The sequence below is a fragment of the Embiotoca jacksoni genome, unplaced genomic scaffold (assembly GCF_022577435.1).
Source record: "Embiotoca jacksoni isolate LCO1_2020_lvr unplaced genomic scaffold, fEmbJac1.0.p SCAF_7, whole genome shotgun sequence".
Taxonomy (NCBI): Eukaryota; Metazoa; Chordata; class Actinopteri; family Embiotocidae; genus Embiotoca; species Embiotoca jacksoni.
In genome coordinates, this window is record NW_027185425.1 from 6,395,339 (window position 1) to 6,423,128 (window position 27,790).

The 27,790-nt window shown below is 40.1% G+C and overlaps 2 protein-coding genes and 1 non-coding gene across 4 annotated transcripts in view; 2 read left to right on the top strand and 1 right to left on the bottom strand.

Annotated features, from left to right (window-relative positions):
• Positions 1-1,887: 1,887 nt before the first annotated feature.
• On the bottom strand, positions 1,888-24,523 carry LOC138214493 (DENN domain-containing protein 3-like). The gene is given in 31 exon segments (XM_069176160.1): positions 1,888-3,400; positions 3,702-3,839; positions 3,959-4,077; positions 4,169-4,241; positions 4,404-4,470; positions 5,143-5,297; positions 7,266-7,363; positions 9,436-9,543; positions 10,364-10,493; positions 11,574-11,603; positions 11,605-11,745; positions 11,848-12,027; positions 12,614-12,693; positions 14,044-14,260; positions 14,574-14,730; positions 15,255-15,414; positions 15,495-15,700; positions 16,550-16,653; positions 16,815-16,911; positions 17,082-17,237; positions 17,598-17,713; positions 18,319-18,438; positions 18,570-18,668; positions 18,793-18,912; positions 19,002-19,113; positions 19,230-19,360; positions 19,449-19,564; positions 19,898-20,033; positions 20,287-20,433; positions 21,128-21,226; positions 24,446-24,523. Coding segments are annotated over 30 exon segments (3,789 nt in total). The 5' UTR covers positions 21,209-21,226; positions 24,446-24,523; the 3' UTR covers positions 1,888-3,205.
• Positions 24,524-24,846: 323 nt separating this feature from the next.
• Positions 24,847-24,918, top strand: trnah-gug (transfer RNA histidin (anticodon GUG)). Its single transcript has one exon. It is a non-coding gene; the product is annotated as a tRNA-His (tRNA).
• A 2,383-nt stretch (positions 24,919-27,301) lies between these two features.
• LOC138215111 (focal adhesion kinase 1-like) overlaps positions 27,302-27,790 on the top strand; it is a 61,249-nt gene continuing 60,760 nt past the window's right edge. For both annotated transcript variants that reach the window (XM_069177129.1, XM_069177130.1), the window contains exon 1: positions 27,302-27,502. The gene's annotated coding sequence lies outside the window, so the exon portion shown is untranslated. The remainder of the gene's footprint in view (positions 27,503-27,790) is intronic.

Sequence of the window (27,790 nt, forward strand, 5' to 3'; positions counted from 1 at the left end):
ACACAGAAAACAACCCATCTTCTACTGCAGCTCAGGCATGAGTGGACCCGCCTGGTGAGGGATTAACAGGTGCTTATGGCTTTATGTTACAAAACAATGTCCGGTACACAGACACACACAAGCATTAGCACGGGTACAACTGCACACAACTATACTGTACATCCACATGCCCAGTACTCCAAGCACTAGGGGAGGATTTACAGTGAGGCCTTGATGTGAAAACACTTTGGTCAACTCCACAGGGAGGTCGAGCTCAGAGCAGCAGCCCTGCAGGGATTCGGTGTTGCTCAAGGACACTTGAGCAGGACTCAGTCTGTCCAAGCGTTGTTATGTCTTTCACCCGGCAGCCGAAGCTGGGAACCAGCAGTCAGATAGCTTTTTTGTTTTCTGCAGAGTTAAATCGTAGACCTAAAATCATTAATCGAGTCGTTGACAAGTCAATGAAAATAACTGCAGCTGCGTGGATTTTTCAAACACAAATACTGCATATTTTTTGTTCTATATTGTTAACTATGAGGATTTGCTGCTATTCTTAATCACCTATGAATACAAAATATAAATATTTTTGAGGTTTTGGACAAATACAGTTCAAGTTTGAGCTTTCAAGATGCCATCCCGGGCTTTTAAAAATGATGGCGGTCATTTTCACATTTTGTAGATAAAACATTTGTTCGCCAACAAAAAACAGAATTAGCAGACTAATTGATATTTAATTCTAAATTTAATTATATTAATGCTGTTGGCTACAATCTCTGAAACTGGACTTCAACTGTCATCTGCAGCTTTAAACCCACTGAAACGTCTCTTGGTATCAAGCAGCGCCCTCTTCTGATGAACTTTGGGAACTGCACAAAAACAGGGAGGAGTTGAACACGAGACAATCCTTTGCGTACAGTATGTAGTTCTGGAATTGGCTTGTAATCCCTTAAAGTAAAATCTCCCCAAGACATCATTATAAGAGTGTTGACTGTTTTGTAGTTTGATTTAAATAATTTTGTTGTGAGGTACATTTTTCAACTGAGCATTAGAAAAAGATTTATATAGTTTTGTCTGGCATACATAATCTTGATTTTGCAATCCTAGGAGCCACCTGGGTTCTCGTACAGAGAACTGAAAATAAAGACAAACTCAAGGTTTCCTTTAAAAAAAATGTAATGACTGTTGGTTAAAAAAAAATAATCTTGTCAACATACAGTTTAACATGAAATCTTACAAAATTCGATGAAAGAAAATACAAATACATACAAATGGGGAGTTGTTGCATTGTCAGCAGTTCAGTTTACAGAGGAAATACATGTTCATGTTCCCCAGTTATATACAGTGTATAAATACAATAATAAAAGATAAATTGAACCTTTGACTGAACCTCTGTTGACATCTTCTCCAAAACGTAAAAGTAGTTCTGTGAACCGAAATTATCCCACTGATGATGAGGTTGCGATTATATTTTTTTAAATGCCATTATCTTAAGATCACAAGTTCATTTATTCGTTAGCCCGAGAAAACGGAAGGTAAAATTTCTCGAGATAATTACGGAGAACTGGAAAATGAACTTCGATCCGCTTTGCCTGTGCAGTTGCAGCCGGGCAGTCATCTCCTTAAATTACGAGAACTATTCTGAGTTTTTTGTGTCCAACAGAATGAGACGACACAAAATTGTAAACCTCGATAGAAGGACGGTCTGATGCACTGATCAGTGAAGGCAGATGCTAGATTGGATCAGCTGCAGGGATGCGCGCTCTAATCTGTATGCTGCTGTGATTCATTGTTTCACTGTCAATCAGCTAGTCTCTAACCTTAATCCTAACCCTGACCTTAACCCTCCCACAATGTAACAGTCAATCACAGACAGAGTACCCCCCCACCCACCCACCCCCCTATCCCCCATTGATCCAATCTAGCACCAGCATCAAGAGTAGGTCCTCTGTGATTTGACATGTTGACCTTAAATCAGTTGCTATTGTTGTAAAGATGCCATCTGTGTATTCTGTCATTGAAATCCTGATCTCTAATAAACATTATAAGTAATAAGAGGAAGCAACCTTTTGTTTTCTTATAATAGTTTTTTTTTTATCTCATTATCTGGACATAACAGAACTCATTTTTATGAGATAATTGCATTAAATGAACAGAAACCACAGTTGCTCTCAGCTTCCATAGTTCTCCACATGTGAAGAATCACTAATATCGGTCTGTTCAGTTGCACTTAGTAAATATAAATCATATTTTTGTACTAATAGCATCTATTCAGGAATCTTTATAACATGTACAGAACACACATGTATAGAGAATATAAATATATTTTGATGTGTGAAGCATTTTGTAGCCTGATCTTTTGATTTAAGATGATAAATATCTGGCTGTTTGAGATCTGTAAGGCACTTTGCGGACAGGGACTCTGACTTTATTATTGGTTAATAACTAGTAAACAAGTAAAACTGTTCTTTATAGTTAAAGAAATAGAGAATTTTTTTAAAAAATGGTCTCAAATTGAGAAAAGTATGCGTCTTAGCCCTCATTTTGTGTTTTTTACTCCAGTTGTTGCAGGATTAAACACGTTTTTCTCCAGATGCTGTGACACACCTTCGTCACGAGTTCCCATCATTGCGAATCATCCTATTTCCTGTCCATTACAGCATACCTTCCATCAAAACAAACGTGTATCGGGGCTTTCCCAGTGATGGTGAAATTTCCAACCACCGTTTTGTTTTCAGGGTAGTTTGACTCCTCCGAGTTACAGAAATTCACCTCAAGAACACAGTTGGAGGCGAGGCTCAGTCACATGATGATACCACATTACACTACTGTAATCAAACTGAGGCCTACCAATACTAAAACTGTGTAAGCCTTCAGTAAAGCAGGCACTTTGGATTAAAAACACATCCAGTAGAACTTGATCTCACTTTCCTTTTTTTCAGTCTTCATTGATCCTTTATATTACTGAAAAATAACATGCAAGTTCTGTTAGCATCTCTAAACACTTCATAACAGGCAGGAAAAGCCGCTCTGTTGGGGACTCGTCATGTAAACCTGGTGCTTCACGTCTCCTTTTCCCTCTGCTGTGCTTTCCAAACATAGATCTTTACTCCTTTTTCCAAGCATCGGTGGTCCTTTATGTTTCACAGGAAGTTGTTTAACAGAGCTAAGACTTGAAGAAGTCAGATTCCAGCTTTTAAACTTGTCTATTTCCAGTCAGCTGGCCTCTCTACTCCACCTTCCAGATGGCGATCTTTCCGTCATGTTTGCCGGCTCCGCTGAGGACGTACCGATCCTCGGCCGAGCAGAGCGCCGCCACCTTGTCGTTGTGGCCGTGAAGCTCCTTCAGGACCTGGTAGCGCTCTGTGTCCAGGGTGTAGATCTTCCCTTTGGATGAACTGCGGCCCACACCGCCGACCCACACCTGCAGAGAACCGAGGGACAGTCAATGTGGTTCTGTTTCAGGTGACTACCAGGTTTGTAATCCATTTATTGGGGATTTTAGTGAAATAGTTGGATGAGATTTAGAAAATTAGGTTGATACCACAGGAAGCTGCTGCTAGCAGCCGGTTAGCTTAGCATTAAGGCTGAAAACAGAAGGAAATAACTGATTTCACTGTATAAGTGTGATGAAATCTGTCTACCAGCACCTGTGAAGCTCACTAATTACCCCACCATATCTGTGTGTGTGTGTGTGTGTGTGTGTGCGTGCGCTGTATATTAACCTGGTTTTTAACTTTAATCATGCAGTAACATCCGGTGCAGTCCTGTAAGGCCACGCGCTGGAACGGTTTGGTTGTGTCTTTAATGTGCCAGACACACACTTCTCCGGAGTCTACACACACACTCCACAGCTCCCCCCTCTGACACACGGAAGCAAGCACATTAAGGGAAGAAAGGGTCAAACTTGTATCCAATTCAGTCCAAAAGTAAACCAATGCATCAAGCAGTAGTGAGCAAACTGCACGTGTGTGTATGTTACCTCAGGTAGTAGCAGTGCAGAGCTGAATGCAGCCGTGGATCCTCTTTGTTGTTCGGGCAAATGAATGCGATTTTTTAATGAACCATTCCTCCACACCTCCATTATGCTGTCTCTGGAGCCTGAGGAGAGAGAGAAACAGAGGATGTCCAGTTTCCATTGTCAACTCTCCCATTTTTCATTTCAATGCTCCAGCCAGAGCGTGAAACTTACAACACCAGAGAGACCCGTTACAGGCGTAGACAGACTGCAGACGATCGCAGGAGAGACGAAAGTGCCTCTTCACCTGAGGGAAGGGAAAAGAGTGATCAGTGTTCACGTAGTCAGTGCTGAAGCAGCAAACCAGCTGTTCAGGATATTTCTGTCTTTTTGAACAGTATACAGTACTTTCATCTTAATCACAAATGCAAACACGGTTTTAATCAGTGGAGAGTTTAAACAAGCTGACCTGTAGCGTCGAGACGTCCCACACCATAACGCTTCCCTCTGCACTGCAGGAGTACGCCACCGTTTGGCTGAAACAATTAGTCAATTTATACATTTTTCCATCAACTGAAAATTCATTGTCAAGTAACTGATGAAGACATTTATCAAATCAAAATGGCATCAGTTGAATTTACATTCCTAAATGATAAAACTTGCTGGTTCTCTCTTTTTTATGGCTTTGCAAAGTGAATATTTTTCATTACTAGGACAAAACAAACAATTTAAAGACGCCAACTTGCTTTTTAGGAATTTTAATCTGAAATTGTATTGATGTAACTTATTGATTGGCTCATCCAAAAAGAGCAGATCAATACCATTTATTAAAAAAAAAAAAAATAAAAAAAAATTAAAACACAGAATACAATGTATTTTTTATTGCTTTTCATTCTTTGAAAAAAAATTCTATTGCAGTACAGTTATTGTTGTAAAGGTTTCCTGAAATATAACAATGCTTGTGCCATGACACTGAATGGTGATTAAACTATTGATGGAAATACATTTAAGGTGTCCAAATGAACAATTTTAACATACATCCGCGAGCTACACGTTTAATGTATGTAATCAATCAAATGTATCATTTGTTTAAATACTGTACGTCAGATTCAGATGAGTCGTTGTTTTTCTGACCGAATTTGGTGTATTAAATGGTAACTGTCGCTGTTACTGTTGAGCTAATCGGTCAGTATCTGTGTCTGTGTTACCTGTATTTGTCTGTATCAAGCGCCAGTCCGGTGACCTCCGCCCTGTGTTCAGTCAGCTGTCGGTTACAGACCATGGCCACCATGCTGATGATGTAGATAACAGAGTCCTCAGAGCCCATCCAGACCTGATCCTTGTCCACTCCTAGCATACAGTTCTGAAAACACAAACACAGGACAGAGATTTAGGAGAAGTATCGGTTTTAAGACTAAATATATGTAGAAACATCAGGGCCTCTCTTGGTCCACATTCATTTGAATCTTTTCTGACAAAATATAAACCGAACAATCAGCTGATTAACTAAGAAAATAATCGGGAGATTCATTAATAGTGAAAATAGTCATTACAGCCCTTAAGAAAGTTGGGTATAATGTATATACAATAGTTTTGTTTAACAGGTATTCATAAAAATAGATAAAGTATGCAAAAGGATGAAAATGCCGAGAGTTTAATGTGGGATCAAATTCATTGTACAATACCAACCTCCTCCATGAGGTGGCAAAAGTGGGCTGATAAACTGCTCATATTGTCCTCTCGCCATAATTTCTAATATCAGAGTCTGTTTTTATAGATTCAAACTTAACCAACACAAGCTGTTGTCTAAAAAGCTGCTCTGTCACAACTTAAATAAAGAAAAACCCCACAGGATTAAAACAGGAACTTTGTGTTGGCTTTGCCCCAAAATGTACTGTTATTTCCTTATTAGCTATTTTAATCATCCGTCATGCTACTGTAGAAGAAAAACACCATACTCCTAATGTTAAGTACACAACCTGGTGGTCAGCTGTGTGCAAATATTACAGTTGGGAGGAGAAAACATCTCTTATTTGTTTCTCACACATGCAAACAGATAAGTCATCATACTTTGTGTGACTGTGACCTGCATGCCTGAAGTAAAGGTCAGTGATTAGCACAGTCACAAGAAGTGCCTCAAAACTTCACACGCTTCCTTAACCTTATCCAACATGGATGTTCTCCTCGAGGACCTTCAAGGCCCTCCAACCGACTCTCACTTCTTTTTATTTTGTTGTGAAAGTTTGCAGAGAAAATGTTTTGGTCTTCGGAAAAGGAAAACTATTCCAAACACGCCGTATCCTTCCCAAAACACGTGCTTTCGAGTCTGAGGATGATGCTGCTAATGTTTGAAGTGCAAAAAAATAAACCTGAGGAAAACAGCTGTATCTGATCTCAGTGGCACGCATGTGCTGTTTATCTGCTGATTCTGTTCAGTGATGAGAAGCAGACAAACATCAGGTGTTTCTATTCAGTGATGGAAGAACTACGAAAAAACATCATGTTCACTGCAAGAGATTTAACGAATACCAGCATGTTTTCTGCAAAGCCTCTTTAATTTAAACAAAAAGAACAACGTTCTCAAATGGATCACCGTTTCATTTTGCTTTAACTCCATCAGCTGCACTACAGCTCTGTCTGAAAAACTAGGAACAATGGATAAGAAATGCAATACCTCGGGAGCAATCTGAGGAGCTCTGGTTACTGCTACGCATTCAGTGACTTGGAGAGATCTTTGTTGAAAGAAAATCGGACTCATATTATAGCTGATAAATTGCTCATATATTTGTTGTTTCTGGTCATCATGAGATATTTAATGTGTAAAATGTATATCTACCTTTTAAAAATCATAATGTCTACAAGAAAAGTATTACCTGCAGGGCTGCAGAGAAATCCCCCTACCATTAACCCTTTGAAGACAAACAGCTCTGACTGAAGATGATTTGCACTCTGTGACTACAGAGAAACAAGGGTGGAAAACACTGGCTGGGAGGGGATTTGCTGGTCACAGGAAACAGATATCGCTAACAGCTCTTTTCTACCTCTGGTGACTACATGGAAACCCCTGTTTAACAAACTGTCCCTTTGTCTTCATCCTGGTCCTTCTTGTACTGTTCCACGAAATGTTAAATGTAAATAAAACGAATAACCTGACAGAACAGTCAATGTACATCTTGGGTACGTATGTACACATTGAAGAATAAACAGCCCAACCTGTACAGAAGTCCATTACTGCCACCTTTTTTGTGTATCATGAATCTCTGTGTGTTTTAGTGAGTGTGTTGGAGTTGGTGTAGTTCAGTGTGTACACAGAGTGAGTGTTTTTCCTCACCAGTCGTGCACTCCCGACGTGACAGGTGTGTGTGAGGGACCAGCTGGAGGCATCAAACACCATCACTTTCCCCCCGCTCACAGACACCCATAACTGACCTGAAAGCACACACACACACACACACACACACAATTTATCAGTTATTTCTCAATATCTTATCAAAAACTTGGGACTTATAGCCGCCAGTGTTTACTCTTTCATGAGGAAAAGAAGAAATGTGAGAATCAGCAGTGAAACTTTGAAAGTGAATTCCTATCAAATAAGTTCATGTACAGGATTAAATAAAAGTGACGGGTAAGAACTGAAAATATTAACTTACTCTTGTAACAGCGTCCCCCTCTCCTTCTCGTCTGAAATACAGGATGTAACTTTCTTTTTTTTTCCAACAGCAGTGCTTTTAAATAGCAGTGAATACGAAATGTAATTTCGCATGGGATCAGTAAGAAACAAATCCATGACTTTTGTTTTTGAAATATCACTTTCCCAGAGTAGCAATTTGAATGTAAACACAGTCATATTCAAACAAATTTTCCTGCAGCTTGACTCCACCCTGGCTTCATCTAATGGTCAGATTTCCTCTAACATATTCACTGCTATTTAAAAGCACTGCTGTTGGAAAAAAAAAAAAAAAAAGAAAGAAAAAAAAAAAAGAAAAGAAAGTTACATCCTGTATTTCAGACGAGAAGGAGAGGGGGACGGTGGGACAAGGAGAGGAAAGTGGACATTAAAACTGAGAGAAACTGAGAGGGAGAAGGGAGTAGTGAGGACAGAGGGGAGTAGAGAGGTGGAGCGAACTGGCCCGGTGCCAGTAACTCAATTCAGTGACCTATATTCACACCAGACCGCAAGAGAGAGAGAGTCAGAGAGCAGGGAGGGAGGATCTGAATAGCTAGATTTGTTCTTTTCACTCACAGACATCCCAAAGAGAGGACTGCTACAGAAGAACTGAACTGTGTTTGTATGTGTGTGGATCGCTGAGTATGAGTGTGCAAGTTAGTGGTGGGGTCAGTCTGACACCAGCTTGTATTTAAGTGGCCCCAGATGGTTGTCCACTGAAGGCCAAGGCATTGTGGTTCTTTTTACACTGTTCCCTCACAGTCTTCCTGCCACGTAATGCTCCTGGCAGTCGGCGCCCCCCCCCCCCCCCCCCCCCCCCCCCGTGATAAAATTAAAGGACTCTTTTAAAAGGCAAAACAACAGTAAACAACTCTTGTGCTTTGAGGTCACATGTAATGACTGGGGTTTCCAGACCTTTGCAAAGTTTTGGACCCCCACAAACTACACGAACAGAACAGCCTTAATGTTCCTTGGCACAGAGTTTCTAGTCTCTGAAGCACTTGAGCATGATTTTTCCAAGACTCTGCATCATTTGGTGATTCAGTGATGTGGTGGAGAGTACAGTCTGACACATCTTTACAAAGTTTCCCGTAGGTGTTTAAACGTGTCGAAATCTGGTGACTGAAGGATGTAACATGATTCTTTCAGTTTCATTCTCACCAAAACCAATTAGCACCATGACCCCTCCCCCAGGTTAATTTAAATTAGTGCAAACTTCAGCAACTTTTGAATATATATTTTTGCAAAAATAATCTGAATGAGGTTCTTTCTGCTTTTACTTTATTCTGGAGTAAGCAGAGTTAAGAAGGCTTTAGACCTACATTTTAAAGACTTGTCCAAAAGTTTACTGTACAGGACAGCATCACAGCTCATATAAGCAATATCATAACTGCATTGTTTGTATTTGTATTCAGTCCAAGTCAAAATTTCCAGCTTTTCTTTTTGCAGCTTTAAAAGGAAACCCGAAAAGGAGGTGTGGTTGAGAAACTTTATGTGCAGTTTTATGCTTCTTATGTTTGACTGAGACCAAGCGAGTGTAAAACAAAGCTTATCTGTGTGTGCATTAGTCAGTGTAGATGTCAGGGACTGTGTGTTGTTGTTTAGATTGTGAAATTGTTCAGCTGCTCCAAACAGCCAATCAACTATCATACTTCCACAGTGACCAATCAGAGAGGAGAGGAACTGGAAACTTGTCATCACAGAGTTGATAAGAAGAAAGCTGGAGGCTGCTTGGTTACAGGAAACATTCAGCAGCGGGTGTGTGTGTGTGTGTGTGTGTGTGTGTGTGTGTGTGTGTGTGTGCGCGTGCGTGCGTGCGTGCGCATGCTCGTACCTGGTGTGTATAGAAGTACATCCACAGCCTGAGGTGCAGCAAGTTCCAGCGAAGGATTGATTTTATGCTTTAGTGTCTCTGCAGTTGTCTTGGGAACCATCATTGGGACTGGAGACACACAAAAGAGAAGTAACCTTTACCAGGTGGTGAATAAACAGCATTAGGCGAGTTAATTAGTAAAGAGTATTGAATACTCAGAGGCAATTCTATGTGCTTTACAGGAAATGGATAAAAAGGAGAGAGCATAGAAAGATAAAAAATATCTTAAAAGATTAAAAGACATAGAAATAAATCAGCAATTTGGCTTTTTACAAACTATTTACAGAAACTAAATTACATTTTAGAGCCACAGTGCATTCATTAAGAGCAAGTAGAAGCAGAGGTCCTTAGCATGTTGTTGCTGGACCACAACAATAACAATCACTGACTGATCAAAGTTACACCACTGGTAAAAATGATGAATGATTCAGTCAGAACAGATGCCCTGTTATTCAAATCAAGAAGGTTTCAGTGAGGAACATGAAATCTACTTTATGACACAGTTAGGTCACTGATTGGGAAAGATTTATTTGATAATGGTCTTACATTGTGCAGTGCAGCTTTTACGCTTTTAGTAACAGGGACACATTGGCGATGTGTTGAGTACTTATTGTTTTGTCTAGTAGTAATTAAAACAATCTACCTAGTGAAAACCCCAAACATCAATAAAAGTCACCACGCAGTCTCTCATGAGTCATAATGTGCTTAGAGACACATTAAGTTTCCAAATGATGTGCTTTCACAATCTATACAGCAGAGTCAGTAATGACTTCCACAGCTGTGAAATTTGTGGTTTTGTTTTGAGATTTCTAACCAAACTGGCCCAAAGCAAACTGAGTGGTGAAAGGCATAACGGTACATCGATAATCATTCTCATCACCATCGCTACCTTCCATTTTGATGCGGTCAAAGTGAGCCAGCTTCGAAGCAGCGTAGATGGCTTTGCTGCTCTGAAGGCTGCCCACCGCAGCGTCCATCAACAGGGCGTTGGTCAGAGCCTGCTGCATGTACTGGGGGTCCTGGAGAGAAATATTCATTACAGACACAGAGCGGGTCATTAAAAAGGAATAAAGGAGGAAATATATATTAAGAAAAACAGTTTATATAACCATGCCAACAGCTGTCAGTGTGCTAGCATTTACACAACGACCATGTTAACAATTTTAAGTAGGTATATTTAGCATGTTGCCCAGGTTTGCTCACCATGTTCACGACTATGATTTACTTAATTTCTATACTAATCAAATCATTGTTTAGTCTATAAAATGTCCGAATGCAGTGAGAAATATTCAGTACAAGCATCAACCTTTCTCATTTGAGAAGCTGGAGCTCTAAAATGTTGGTATTTGTTTTTGGAAAAAAGAATCATTAATCAAAATATTTACAGCAACATTTTCTGTTGAATGATGATTCAATTAATCAACAACAAAAATAAAAACATAACAAAGGTGACCACTTCAAACAGCTGTATAGAAGCAAGTATACAACTTTGTATTATATTTTAATTGTAAATCTAGTTAGGCCTTAAAAAGAGCAAACTGTATTCAGTCGACAAGCTGGACATAAATATATTTGTATAATGTGCTGGCTGACTGTACAGACCGCAAAGAGGAATTGAGAGCTGACATAAAATTTGAATTAAAAAAAAAAGAGAGAAAGAGTGAGAGGGAAAAAAAAAACCATGATATGTTACTGTTACATCATGTGGTTTCACAAAGGAAAACCTCCATCTCGGTTCAAGAGTTTGTGTTTATGTTTATGTAAGCCTCACTAATGTTAATAAGGACTGTCTCACACACACACACACACACACACACACACACACACACACACACACACACACACAGTAACTGATACTTTGACTACGACAAAGTATACAGGATAATAATGCATTTTGACTAACCAAATGAGCTTCCTTCTCCATTTATTCATGCTTATGTTTCCGATTATCTTTTATACTCTAATGTTATTATACACACACGCACGCACACACACACACACACACACACACACACACACACACACACACACACACACACACACACACACACACACACACACACACACACACACACACACAGCTTTAGTTGTAGCTGTACCTTGTGTTGGTCAGTTATGTTGCGTCCGGCCCCACATCTCTTTAACCATCAGGTTCCAAAGCTCAGTCTCTGTTTTCAAATTAGCCTCGAACACCTCCTTCCTTCCCCGAACACGCAGCTTCAGACTGGGGATTCGCAAGAGCAGGAAGGGAGCCGAGGACACCTTCACCTCCTACAGGTAAAGACATGAAGCTGGCATCTCTTGTAGATTTCGATCACAGAGTCATCACAAAGGCCGCGCTGCTCACTATCGTTTTCCTTCCTTTAATCTCACCTCCAAATCTCTGTACTGGGCCACCTCCACGTATCCCGGTCGTCCTTCAGTCAGCAGGAAGAGCCGTCGTTGAGTCATGGCGATCTTCCCCACACCACGGCTCGTCTTCACCGAGGAGGACAGCTTGAAGACGCACTCGCTGGCCTCAATGTGCTCCAACACAGAAACTGGCAGACACACCTTGAAATGATATAAATACAAAAAAAACTGTATAAAGTGGAAAATCTATGTACATTTCACTAAATTGATTTTATGCAGCACAGGTCAGCAGTGTGCCTCACAGCCACTAATTTCACTCCTTACAACAACATCAAGAGCAACAGTGGCCCGAAGAGTCTGAGATGTGGACAACAATTCAGAGGTTTAAGTGTCACAACAAAACAGTTTTTACTGAAAGACCTTTATTGTCTAAAGATGTTAAAGGCTGTTAAAAAAAAAAGACTGAAATCTAACAACAATTTCACAACTGTGCCTTACAAATATATTTTGTGTACATTATGATGAAACTGTATAGAGATTTGGAAAACAGAGTGATGTAATCGTAGGACATTTATGTTGTCATTTTTTAATATAAGGTGTGATGCTAAGCAACAACAAAATATATGTATTCATGTTTTGTTCACAACAGTGATGGGTGTTAACAGATCTGAAGCAGGTTTATAATTTCAGATATTATGAGCACAAAACATTGATTTTTTTTTTTAAATCTCTATTCCACCTTCAAATAATGTGGCCAATATATTCATACAGTATATACAGTACAGACCTCTTGTGCTTCAGCCTCAGTTTCCTTCCAGATGGTATAAAATACTCTGAACAGGTCTGGACCAACCTGCTTCTGATGACCTGCAACAAATACACACACAGTCTCAAAATAATTCAAGAGAATTTGTGAAAGATGCCCTGGATTACTCTGTGTCAGCAGAACCATTTAAGGTGCGACACTGAGTTTAAAACCTGTATTGTTATCCTCATTTACAGAAAAATGGACGACAGAGAAACTAGTCTTCTTCACACACTCTCTTACAAACACATACTGATGTCTGGTAGCTGACTTGACCAACTCTTTCTCTCTTTCCAGGCAATCTAATCTGCCAGCGTGCCTGCAGAGTGAGCAGTTGGAGGCTGTCGTCTGTACTGTATTACAACAATGACATGGCCTGTGGGCACCCCACCCACAACCCCCCACCTCCAAACCAGCATCCTGCAGAGACACAACCCTCTATTATCAGCCACTGAGTAGCAAAGTCACAATCACAATTCAAAAGAAAATGCGTCTTTTTTGTTTTTAATATCCAAAATTGGAAGTTTTACTTTGTCGATAACAGGACATATTTTTAAAATGTTCAGGTTTACATACGAATTTAAACAAATGTCTGGACCATTTAACTTTAAGAAATGTGTCACCCTGTCATCAACCTCTTGTTATAACAGGGAAAAGTGATTATAAAAAATTTCAACTTGTGGAGGGAAAGATAAGCACTCCCCACTTTCTTCCTGCTTTCTAACACGCAAAATCTTTTGAAAAAGTTCCTTAGCTCCCCCTCTACCTGCTCACTTTCCCACCAAAACAAATATCCCTCGTTACTCACTCCGGACATTTATACATTGCATTATTTTCCTTGCTTCTTTGCTAATGTTATCAATCTGAGTTGACAGGAATGTTGTTAGGTCACTGCAGCTCTCACATTGACTGGCACTACCTGCAGCACAATAACTGGAGCTCACTTTATTGTAATGTGTCATTCAGCTCTGTTCCAAGCGAGAACATCTGCAGAATGGCAATAAAAAATAATGCCAACAATGAAAAAAGGTTTAAAGGGCAGCAAATGACCAGTGAAGCCTCGGTTACACTTTCAATGCCGGCGTGACAAACTCTTTAAGAAGCAGTGAGGTAATGATTAACCCGAGGAATTAATGTTTGCCTGGAAGAGTGGATGAAGGGTATGGCGGAAATATTTATGTGCATGTGTGTGCGTGCGTGTGTATGCTGAGGCAGTGAGTCCAAAAAGTCCAACAACTTGAAGTCTATGAGGAAAGCTCTAAAAGGGCTTTCTGACCCGCTCTCATGAATCTGTTATAACACTAACTTTACTAAAGTTTCCTGCATTAAATACTGAGCCCTTTAGCTTTCTGTTTGAGTATAACGTGCACAAACACACATGCTCAAACAGTGTATCTATACACACTACTTACCTACAGTTAGAGCGTCAAACAGTCTGTGAATGGTTCCTTGGTCTTTTACAATGCCAGACTCCTGGACACATTTCACAAACTCATCCAGTTGCATGTATTTTTTCGGCAGCTGGAAGCGCTTTACGGCATCTTCCTCACGCCCGTCGTCGTGGCACGCCCGTTCCCGGTCTCTCTTGACACGACTGATCAGCCGTTTGAGCTCTGGTCGCTTGTCCGCCTGTGGAGAGATTTCGACATTTATTATTACAGTGCTCCTAATATTGCTAATTCACATCCTGATACAGCCCTGAGATTTTAAACTAAGTCATTAATAACCAAAAATATACTCACTATCAAATGGACGTCTTATACTGTATTCTACATTTCATCATAGTAATGTTACTGAGGACAGTTTCAGTTTGAGATGTAAAGAAGAGACAGCAATATAGTAACTTAAACACATTATACAGCATATCTGTCGCCATGGATATAATTAACTAAAGTGCATCCAGGTGAAACAACATTCCCCATTCATGATAACCTGAACTGACCTGCAAACGTTCAACATCTGGCAGCGAGTCAACCAAGGACTTAACCATCTGAGAGGGGAAGATATCCGAGTCGGTCTTGTACAGACTCTGGAAGTCCTCTAATGCATCAAGACGCCTGTTGGACACAGTGTTCACCAAACCACGCAGGTAGTGGTACCTGGACAGACATATGGATGGAGACGTTAGGTGTGTGACACGGTGTGAAGCTCAGTTTATCATCTGAAAGTCAGCGGGTTTACTCGGGATGTACATAATCTGTGTTGAATTTCATTTATACTGACTTTAAAAAAATTTGGTCTGGCTGAATGATTTACACCAGGAAATTAGGTTATCATACATGTTATCAAATAGGACTTGGCACAGACAAAAATGAACTGAGACGATAGGGAAAACCTTCACATCATGAGCAATAACTTGTTTTTCTGGGTTGGTATTTCCCTCAGAAATCAATGACACAGCAGGACATGTGACAGAAAAGCAGAAAATCTCAAAGACACATGCCGTCTCAGGTTTTCCACAATTTGGAGCAACAGATTTGGAGTTTAAACAGAAACTAAAGAAAACAGGAGCATAAAGGAATTAGCAAATCCTGCAAGATAATCTATCTAAGCATTTTATTTCTATTATTTTACAACTATTTCTACAGTTTATTTTAGTTTCTTTGTCCTCTCTGCAGATTACCTGGCCAGCAGAGCAGATTCATCAGGTGGTGTAGCGTTAATAGCCTTCCCCAGTGAAGCAACCATGTCAGAATAATAGTTCTGGACGTAATGATAGGCCAACGGAGGGGGGAACTCTGGGAGACGGAAAACCTTCACTGCTTTCTGAGGAGACTTCAACCCTGGAAGGAGACAATATGAAATCAGACACTGACAAATACTTCCAATAAATCACTTCCCCTTGTCCTTCACTGGTTCTCACCAACGTCAGGGCTCATCTTTCTGAGAGACTCTGGTCTGCTGGAGCTGATGGCAATTATAGTGTCACTGGCAGGTTGCTCCAAATTAGGCAGACTGGCTCCCAGCCTCTTGCTCAGTCTGTTGCAAGAACTGGTGTAGCTGCTGTAGCCGGACCTGGATAGTTCAGACATCGGAGGACGCCGAGGAGACTCCGTCATTGCACGATTCCTGCAAAAAAAAAAAAGTCCCATTATCTATATTATGACATACCAGCAATATGTTTATTCACTAAGGATATGATATGTAATAAACTTAAATTATAATTTTTTTTATTGTTTTCACATGTTTATAGTTGTTAGGACATCACAGAAGCAAAATAGACGTAGAAATAGAAGGAAACCGTGATTCAATGGTAACTGCTGCCTATGCTGGAATGACAGAATCAGTATAAGACAAATCATTCAATCCAGTTCTTCACTACATGAGTGTTTATAACTCTGAGAGTTTCTCATTCCTCATGAACACTTTGATGGAGCCTTTGTTTTCATAACCTGTGTGTGTTTATCCCTTTTTCAACACATACAAACATAAATGTATACAAACTAAAAGAAAGCTCTGGTTTAATGGCAGCAATTAAAAATGATTTGAATAATCTGCCAATTCATCTTCTCATATACATCAACGTTAACTATAAATAAAATAAATTGGTGGGCTAACTTCTTCAGCTCTATCTGGTTTAACAAGTAACACAGCTCTGGGGCATTACTGGGACAAATGTGTCCTCTTTTCAGTGTGTGAGACAAAGATGCTAAGTGATCATTCACTTGTAAATCAACACTAAGACACCTTTATGTTCAAGAGGCTCCCACCTTTGACACCTCTTCTGATAAAGTGTAAATAGCCAGAATTTTCACAAGATGTGCAACCAAGGAATCAATTGGCTTCAAAAGTCAGAATATATCAGCTTTAACAGTGAAAACTACTATTATTTCACTTGTCTTGAACTTCTCTTATTGTTGCCTGTTTACATCTGTCCCTTAGTTATGACATCATACGAGCATCATACGAGCATCATACCTGTGTGCATTGTTACGCATGTTCTGCTCCATGCGAATGAAGGTATCTTGTTTCCTGTTAAGCCTGTCTCGCAGGAATGTGTGGAAGATGTGAGTTTCTAATACCTGGAACAACAACAAAGAGAAGCATGCAGCACATTCAGAGCCTCTGTGTGTGTGTGTGTGTGTGTGTGTGTGTGTGTGTGTGTGTGTGTGTGTGTGTGTGTGTGTGTGTGTATGTGTGTATGTGTGTGCGCCCGCGCGCCTTTGTACATGTGTGAGTGTACCTTCTTATAAAACAACTGGTCAGCTGGGTCCCTTGTTCTCAGAAACTCCTCACTGTTAAAAACTCGGTGTTCATGGTTTAAGAAGTCCTGGACTCCTCTGAGAAGAAGACACACAAAGACAGATGGAGCGAAGTACGGAAACAGAGAGGCAGAGTGACAAAAACAATCTTAATTTGACTCAGAAATTGAGATCAAACATGTATTCATGTTTTACAAACTTGTCCGTGGTGCCCAGACTAGATTTCACGGACATGTGTGGTTCCCTACCTGAAGATGTTAACCACTAGCTCCAGGGCGATGTTTTGTATCTGGGAGTTGAGCCGTCTCTGCCAGTCTCTGCGTTGGGACCGCAGGGTGTTGACATCGGTGCCCACTCCAAGGTGGCACAACTCCAAGTCATAGTGGAGCTGGAGAGACTCTGCCCTGGACACACATACACTCCATGTAAAAATCCTGTAGTCCAGAAAGGCCTTAAATGGCTCTCATTTCATTTAAACCAAGTCCCCTTTGCAATTTAATTTAGCTGGTATTCGGAGAGTAAGCTCCAATTTAGTTATACATGTTTTCTAGTTTTGACTCAAGTTGAAAGGGTTCAGAGCCAAAATAATTTCTACTTAACATAAATTCTGCACTGTTAAACATGACCACGAGTATATTTAATTGTTGTATTTCACTGTACGACTCGACTACAAAACAGCAATCTACTTTTACAGTGCAGTGCAGTGTGTGTGTGTGTGTGTGTGTGTGTGTGTGTGTGTGTGTGTGTGTGTGTGTGTGTGTTACCTTGACATAAAGCTCTCAGCTGCAGCCACAGGGACAGCAGGCAGCTCGATGGTTTCAGACCATGACGACTGAATGATGCCATCATCAACATTTACCAGGATTAGGTCCTCTGTCTCCTATACAGACGCACATATCGGCGGTACAATGGGTACAATTCATAACAACGCAAGCAAACAGAGGAGGGCTCAGTCTGACGAACACACAGCTATTGTAAAATATGTGAACTCAGCTTCTGTAAGACACTGAATAAATATGCAGTGGAGCACAGACGGTTATTGTTCAATACTGTATGTGAGCTCAACCAAGACAATTACAAAAAGATAGTTTGAAATAAAATTGGAATCCCATTTAAATTTAATTTAAATCATATATTATATTACATTGTATTATATGGCTAAGTGTCATGCACTATATAAGAAATTAACAAGAAATGTTATGGCAGAGAAATTAAAATATTTCTTTACTTCCACATCACTTTGTTTAATTTCCCTGGCTCTGTCTATTACTTTACGTGTAAAACAATAATTCACATCCAACAAACAATACAAGACTTGATATGAAACACTGCTCCCATCATCTTGGGCAAGAAAGGCCTTCAGATATTTGACTTGACTTCAAGCAAAAAAGCCAACACTGTAATCTTATAAAATGATTAAAAAAAAAAAACAACAACACACAAAACAGAATGTTTGAACAGTAATAATAATACTGGCGTACTCACTGCAGCAACCTCTTCAAAATGACTGATGTGACAGCCCATCAGAAAGGCAGTAGGAGCCATGAGGAAGTCCAGCATCCCTCTCGCCAAGACAGGAACATAAGGCTGCTGCCAGGACATGGGCTGAATGAGACGCCCAGGGAACACAAGACGAATAAAAAAAAAAAAAAGGATGAATAAAGTTTTCAAATATTTCCTCAAAGTAGAATAATAAATAAATAGTGCCACTGTAGCATGATGTTCTCAACACCAACCTGCAGGTACAACAACAGACTCTCTGCAACCAGAGTGAGTCTGGCCCAGTCAGATGAGAAGAAGACCAGCTTCTGTTCTTGAAGGAGGTAGGACAGCACCTGGAGACAGGAAAGCTTTTGAGTTCTTACAATTGTCTTTACTACTGATCATATTTTTTTACCACTTTATGACATCTTTCCTTTATACACTAACTATGACACCATTCTCTATGTTCTGTGTTACCTGCAGCAGAGCTGTGTGTGTGAAACAGAGGAACGGTAGATGTAAGTCGATGTCAATAACAGGGCTGTCCTGATCCGCCCTGGATGGAAGAACCACTTGGAGAGGACGAAGACTGAAGGACTAACACGCAGACACACATTTTACTGAAAAAGTGAATTGATTTCACAAAGGAAGACTCAACAAACAAAGCAAGCGGAGTGTTTTCTGACCACATTGAGCTGTCCAGGCGGCGGTATGGGCACCAGCGACAGCTTGGCTGAAAACTCCTTGATTGTCTCCTCAAAGTCGGCTTGTCTTGCAGGCCGCAGCTGGACCAGGAGGCTGAGAGTGTGGAGGGGGGAGGCCGAGTAGGAGACATGGAGAAGAGGTGGAATTTGACTGCATCATGTAACAGTGCTGGAGAATCCATGAGTTAAGCATTTACTAGAAATTCTCACCATGACAAGCAGTCTCTCAGAGCATTGTAGTAGGGGAACTTAGAGATGATGCACACAGCGAAGGGCGCGTAGAGACGGGACCTGGTTGGATTCCACCGATGGCCGTTCTGGACAACACCTTCCTGACAGGACTGACAGAGCAGACAGCCAATCAGAAACAAGGATCAGCATTCATTCATTTGAACATTTCTGATTGAGGGAGAGTTCACGTCTTCGTACCTGTACAGCTCTGTAGTACTGCACAACAACTCCATGAGTTCGGTTGCCAAACAGGTCAGTGAAAACCAGGAAGTGATAACTGTCTTCTCGCTGCTCATGGGCTAACTGAAGACCACCTGACCGAAGGAAACGGAGAAGTTTCAAGATATGCCTTGAAGGGGAGCTGAGCTGTATGCAACATTCATATCAAACTCTGAGCTTCAGAATACAGAAAAAGCGCCAGGACAGAGAAACTGTGTGCTAAAAAAAAAAAAAAGAAAACAAATGATCACTGCTTCATGTAAAGCTATGATGGTGGAGAGATACAGCGACTGCCCAGAAACAAAAAGGTCTTAGTAAAGGTAACAGACTTAATTATTGACAGAACAAAGAAACTGAGTACAGTTGTTATTCAGTCCATAGCACAGTGATGTTTGTAGTAGGGTTGTCACAGTGGAAACACACTGTACCAGGGAAACAGAGCTGTGGTAAAGCGATGAGATCCAGATCTTTTGGAACACTGCTATCCTCTGATGTTGATGACGCTTCAGTATGGCTGGTTGCTTCTCCATTAAACAGGGGCTCTGCAACACGGTCTCGCCTTTTCTAAAAGAAAAGAAAAATAGAGAAATGCATTTCATTTCTGATTGAGCTACACATTGATGGAAGCTAAATGTGTTCTGAAATGGCCAATCCTTTATCACGCGCATCACAAGGGCAGTATGAGACAGGCTAGCCATAAAACAGAAAAGATATTTTCCACAAAAGAAAAACCGTAACGTTCTTGAATATGTCTCACCAGATTCACCATTATTGCATAAATGTATATATAGAGTTTCAAATAAGAAAAATGGTATACCTTCTTGATGAAGCTCCTCCTCCTCTGGACACGGCTGAAAGCTGGACCAATCACCTGGCTGGAGTTGGTCTCCTTGGAAACAAAGGGCGGGGCATGGACATGCAGTACCTCAGCTTCCAACAGGGGGAGTTCGTTTAATTTAGTCTGCTGATGAAGTTGGGACAAAGATTGGAAATATTACAGTTTATAATTTTGGTAATGTATAAAAATGTAGACATTCACACAATATACAGAAGCTGTATTAAAGCAACTTAGTTATTTTTGACAAAATGTTCGCAAGAAAGTGTTGCTTTGTATCTTTGACCTTTGATCTTTGACCTAATTCCAAAAGAAAGGAAAAACCCAGAAGATGGCGGACCAAGTGGTGTCATGGAATGATAACATTTTTAACATTTCTGACCAATCAGATTTCTAGGCTAGGATGGCTGGTTGTACACCACTGTCTATTATGAGCATACTCTTTTAGTTAAAGACTCCATGCTGGACTTAACTATACTTGAACTTAATCATACATTCATTGAAATAATATTTACACCTGGCAGCAACATGCTCTTGCTCTTCCTATCGTAGACATGAACTGCCTTTCTGCAAAAGGTTTATTCAGTGGGAATCTGACAGCAGTAGCCTCCCCTTTTTTCATTTCAATTGTGACCTTCAGAAAAAGAACAATCATGTGCATGTTGGACATATGGGGCAGCGATTCAGAGATTCAGACAGCCCAGAGACGTGTCAGATCGATAACTCCTTGGTGGAGGTTGCATTAAAAGATGCCACCAGCATCTTTCTGTTTGCATACTTTGCAACGACTAAGCTTTCCATCTCTTGTCTGTGTATAACGTACCTTGTGTATGTCTCGGAGCTTATCACCGGGGGCTCCAACCACCACACATGCCTCCAGCAGTCCGGACGGGAGCTCTGCCATCACAACCAAGCACACAAGCTGCCAGAAACACACACAATGGGAATTTATATGAGATAGTATGATTATAATTTGTCAATCTTCTGCAATTTTTCCATACCTGAAATTGATATTGAGGTGGCTATCCCGACAATATCTCAGGTTGAATTAGGTGATAGCAGGCAATCTAATTTGAATATTATTTTATTGATGTATTTGATTCACTAAATTGCACCACAATAAAACAAAAGATTCTGATTAGTAACTGAATCTACCGTCATGTTATATCTTTATAAAGTTAAATTACATATACGTTGATAAAAGACTTTGAATTAATCCCTCACCAAGAACCACAAGTAAAAACTGACAATATTGGGGGAAAAAAGGAAGGAGGAGCTGCAGTGATGGTTCAGTGATTTCCTACTTTAACTATAATCTAAATTTGAGTTTCCCACGTATGATGAAATAAGTGCTTGAGTAATCAAGTGTTTAAAAAAAACATAGCATAATCCAAATAAAAACCAGCACAATCTCTGGCATTACACACACAGAGACAAATCTCTTTTCCTGCAACTTCCTCCAGATGCATGCAGTCACCCGTCACTCTGTCTCACACTAATGTAGGCAAACCCTCTGGCAAACACACTCTCTCGCTCACTTGCACACACACACACACACACACACCAGATGTTAGGGTTTGGGTACTGTTGCAGTAAACCACTTCTGGCATCAACAACAAAACCACAGAGAACACCAAGTTACTGCTCTTTTGTCAACTATTTTTGCCTGACATGCCCCCGTGACCTTTTAAGATGATATATTTAGTCGTATAAATTACATAAAACTGCACGTTTACAGGTATTTTTCACACCAGACATAGCGATCCTGATCTCTTTTTTTTTTTGGTAAATTGCATTAAATTGGCAGGTTAACCCGTTTGGATTGAAGCTGGACGTTTCAACTTTTTAACACGTTTCAATTACTTTAAAAAAAAATCTCTATTCTGCATGGTGTTCAAAAGGATCCTTTTGGACTTCTCTGGCTTGTTAACTGGTGTTCACACGCTCTCTTCATCAGAGGATACGATGTTGAGGTGTTAACGATTCGTACAATTTCTTCACCAATTCCTTCTAAAATCACTCCTATTTTGTTTTTGTATTCTCCTCTTGCATAGAACATCTGTATGTCTTTTTTTTTTTTTCTTTTTTCAACCAAATGATCTATTTTTTTTTTTTTTTTTTTTTTTTTTTTAAGAAATAAGGTTGAACTACTGCACAGTGTCTGTCCAAGTACCGATCAGTAAATGCAGAAGTATCCCCTGGATTTAAGGACTGATCTATCAATAGACCTACCTACCAAACTACACACCCATCTGTGTGTCTGTCTGTTGGTCCACCAAGCAGATTCAAAAATAAACATCTGACTTGCATTAGTTGCAGCTTCAGGCTGAACCCGAGGAGGTGCACGCTGCTAAATCATCCTCTTTTTCTCAGCCTCACTCTTTTATGTTGTTCAACTTTCCTTCTATCCTTTCTCATTTCACCTTCTCGCTCTTCACCTTTTTTCTTCTTTTCACTTTCATATCAGTTCCATTCTTTTGTCTCCCTCTTTGTTTTGACATGTTCTCTTTCTTTCTTCGCCTCAGACATGCTTGCTTGCTCTCTTTCTCTCAGTCTTCGGGCCATTCCGGCCTCTGACTAACTACCCTGCTGTGTCACGGAAAAACACACACTTAAGTAATTTATTCCCTGAAAACCCCTAATTTAGTGAACCTTGTTGGGAGAGTGCGTTGGTGTTTATATGTCAAGAAAGTTACAACTATGCAAACTGCCAGCACAGTTTCTTGCACATACACATCTTCAAACATTTAATAAAATCCAGATGTCATGAACTTGTGCCGTAAAAAAAGGTAATCCATCAAATTCTGGAGTGGCTTTCTAAATAAAATGTGCTTCATTCCACATCTTTTGCAACAATTTCTTGAGAAGAACAACAATAGAGTAACTGAACCATCAATATACGAAACAATAATATTTTTGAGAGCTGACTAGGGTGTGTGTGTAGCTGTGAGGAGGTGACTCTGTGCTGAGAAAGGCAGACATCCAGCAGCTGTCCAAGACCTTTCACAAACAAGTTTGGCTTCATATTTTTCAAAGAGGAAGGTGTTTTGATGTAGCCGACAGCAATTTGAATAAGCACATGGTGGAAATGTATTTTGTAGAACTCAAAAGACATATGGAAGAAAACTTCTTATAAAATGGAAGTGGTTCGGAGAAGTGTCACACAGTACAGTAAAAGTAATGGGAGTAATTTTAGGAATTTGTTTGTAGCATTTCTGTGCCCCGAGACAGCTCTGTCAGTGTTTGCAGCAGAATTGTAAAGCTCTTTCCTAAAATAAAAAAATAAAAAATTAACAAAATTAAATAAAACAATTTCAAGTAGAAAACTGGCATTGTCGCATGAACAATTAACGGATCAGTGACTCTGTTGAAACATCTTTTTTTTGTTACAATTTCTCTTGATTACAGAGGCTTCCATTTTCTTTTTTTTACATAAACACTAAAACTCTAAAATAAAAACATGCATCTAAACAATTTTGCACCTTAGATCTGAAGATTAACTTTTTGTGGTAAAGAGGACAGCCTGTGTATTTCACATCCGAGCAAGAAAAATCCCAACCTGAAGAGAGGAGTGTTTGGAGTGCTTATTGAGCTGTTCTGGGACCCAGGAAAAGGGTCAACACTTAAAAAGTGTGACATGCCCCTTTAATGGGCACCAGACAAAAGCTTACTAGCATGTTTGTGAGAAGAAGTAAAAATGACCTCAGCCAGTAAACAAAATAAATGAAAGCGAGCAGTAGGAAGTGAACGTGTTGCCCAATTTATGAAGACAGTTTTAAAAACATGTTACTGTTTTTAAAAAAAAAAAAATTCAGCTTGCAACGCTGCAAGAAAAGTGCATCTTATAAGTATGCTGACTGGGTTGTTTGGCGGGCGAGTGGAATAATACTACGAAAAAGCCGCATGTGGCGTGTCATTTACACGTAGTTATGTCACTGTTGGACGTTTTTCAACAGCACTAGACTTAAGCAAAAAAAAAAAAAACAAAGAACAAAAAAAGTAAAACCATGTAAATTAACACAAAGTTTAAACATTTAACAATGGTAACTGACAGCTGAAAACATTAAAGACATGAGACATAAGTTGTTAAGACCTTCCGAGCAGGATTTTTGACACGGTAACGTTTAAATCAAAGACTGACCTTAAATTACTCGATCATTTCCAGTGGGTACGTTGTGAACACAGCTCCAGTTCGCTCTCACAACGGTCTCAAAGGTCTTTGCGGTGACTTCAACACCGGCACCCACTGTTACAGTATGCTGTGATTCAAAAGTTACTAACACACACGCGGGTTTGCCGCTGGTCTGTCAAACTTCTATTAAGCGACACTTTTAGTTGGACTTCCGGTAATCTAATTTTCAAAATAAACGCTTTTGCCTTTCACAGTTCTGGGAGCAGCGTTGAGCAATTTAGCGGCGCCATCTACTGAATGACTAATGTACTGCACTGTCTTTTTTAAAAAAAATTTTTTTTTTTTTTTTTTTTAGGCCACGTGATAAAGAGTGTCATGCTGGTAAGGGTTGCGGGCCAAGTAGGAGACCAGCCGTGATCGTATAGTGGTTAGTACTCTGCGTTGTGGCCGCAGCAACCCCGGTTCGAATCCGGGTCACGGCAGCTTTTCGCGATCATCAGTGTAGATTATAGATGGCTCAAGTGAAAGTACAGTTGGTGACTTTGTGTTGAAACCTTATAGGGAGGTGTTTATTATCCACCCGTAGCTGCCAATATGAAGGATTTACTGCTCTTCTTCGGCATCTATTAGCCTGTTGTGGCCTTATATTAGTGAGTGCAAGATAAATAACTGGGATACCTCTCTCTGTAGGCCTGTAACATAATCCGCCTCAACAACTTTCTATAAAATGATCAACTGAATTAACACCTCTGAAACTGAACTCTGTAACCTCCATTGCAGGAAACTTTTATGGGGTGTTATTAGAATAAACCTACACCCAATAAACTGGCAGCTTTCATTTCCTTTAATGTACCAAGGAAATCTTGTTTAAAGATAAACGTTAATCTCAACCAAAATTATTACTCTGAAAACGCAAATGTATAGTGTAAAGCCAAAGTTACAGAAAACTGCGTCCCACAATAAAAACTGTTAGATGTACTCATCTAAGTTGGCTGTCAAGGCGCTGTCAATGTGGTGGTCATGAATGCAGATGCCCAGGTTAGTTACACGTCACACATGGCCAGCCGTGGTCGTACGGTGGTTAATACTCTGCGTTGTGGCCGCAGCAAATCCGGGTCAGGGCAGCTAATTTTACAACGCAATCATCATCACACTTGATAGAGAGGCCATCTGTGCACAGATTAATATCACACAATAGCAAGCATTCAGAAAGTAAGGTTCACATGTCTGCTGTTGTGGTTGACTGACAGATTTGATTGTTAGAGGTTAATGGTGGACACCCCGTACAAGGAAATGAAAGCTTTTAAAATAACTACACAATTTTGAAGAAGTATCTTTTAAAATAGCCTGTTTTTTTAAGTGCTGTTCAGTTTGTGCAGTGGTCAAGCAGCCTAGATGAGACCATACAGTTTCATGCCTATTAATAGATCCCCTTTGCCCCCCCACCCCGCCCCACCCCTCCCCTCCCCCACCCCCCAAATGAAAGACCTGGGCACCAAAAACTAAAAGATATTGATGTTTTCGAAATTATGACTTGAAGAAAAGATCCAGAGTTACCAAAGATTTAGGGTTCACCCACCACCTAGAAACCACAAAGCATTAAAAAAAAAAATACCTTTAATGCTAAACATAGGCTATGAAAATTAAAAACCTAAAGATACCTAAACCCAAATATACTTGCAGTTACGTAAGTGGTCACCAGATGTCACCTTTGAACCTATGCACAAAGAGGAGAAGCACACTTCATGAAATGGAAACCCTTGCACTGGACTATCTGGCATTGGCATGAATGAGAATGCCTAATGGGAATATTGTGTTAATATTCCTGAATTAAAATGCGTTTTATCAAATTGCTTCAAACTAATTGGCCGCAAAACCATGGACCTGGTAGTTTCACAGGACTAATGTTGGTTTTGTGGTGTCCAAATATTTGAGGCCTAATATTGAATTAATTATGGGATTCTTTTCAGGTGGACCGCCAGAAAACTAATAAGGAGTGACTTTAGCGAACTACACCAAATTGACTCATGGAAAAAGTGTATTGACTTTGTATTTCATGAGAGAATTTGAATGGGAGTCTATAGAGCCAGAACCTTTTTGGAACCAGCCCCTAGTGACTGTCAGTGGTATTGCACTTTAAGGCACTTCTGCGTCAGCTTCACTTTTCAGACCCAGAAGCTACGTCAACTATCAGCGGCAACTATTGGTGACGTCACACATTGGTTTGTGAACTGTCGCTCTGAATCCTTAAATCCGGATTTTGGTCTTCACCATCTTGCTATTTTTGAGCCAGAAGTGACCATATTGGATCCCCTAGTGGCCGTTAGTGGCATTGCACTTTAAGACACTTCTGCATAGGCTTTACTTTTCAGACCTTAAGGCCACCTAAACTTTTATAAACAGTCTATTGTTCAAATACTTATTCTTCCTCTCCTGTTGGACTTTGGACAGTCAGGACACTAAAGTGACTCACTACCGCCGATTGAGGTATTACAGGATGGGACAGGGCTAGTAGCTTCAGTAGATATCTGGGCAGCACACAATACATAGCATCTTTAAACGCAGTCAAAACTTCTTATTTTTTTTTTTCAAATTCTATTGATCATTTTTGGTTAATTTCCTAAAAAGTTTTTATTTTTAAATTTTTTTTTTTAATTTCAAATATTTTGAAAATATTACATATTGTACCTTTAAGTGGGCAATTAATTCATTCCAAGTTTTTTTTTTTTTGTGTGTGTGTGCCTGCGGCTAGTTTTTTTTTTTTCTTTCTCTCTCTCTGTGTGTGTGTGTGTGTCGCTCCCTGAAGCAGCCATATTGGAATGCTGGATGTGGAGAGGGGAAGCAGGAACAGGCGACGAGAGGGAGCGAGCGAGAGAGAGCGAGGGAGGGGGGGAGACAGGCAGGAGCGAGGAAAAAAAAAAAAAAAAAAAAAAAAAAAAAAAAAAACACTACCCGTAACTACTCAGCTCTCCAAGTGAAATAACGGATTATTTACCGACTGTTCACGTCTTCTCTCGCCGGTAAAGTCAACACAAAGCTCTCGGACGTCACCTGGAACAACTCAACGTGAGTGTTGTTGTGTTTTTTTTTTTTTTCTTTTTGGTGGTGGTGGTGGTGGTGTGGGGGAGATATTTCAACAGCTAAAAGACATTATGGGATGCAGTTGGTGTAGCCGATAGCTGTTTCCTCTCCCAAATAATTGGATAAAAGTACTCACTCCCATTTATTAAAACACCGGATAAGTTAGCGTTGCTTCGCAGCAACTTAACTCGGACGTAGTTTTTCCTTTCGGTAACTTGGGAGCAGTTGGGAGGAAGGAGACCGACCGACCGACCGACCGACCGCCACCAAAAA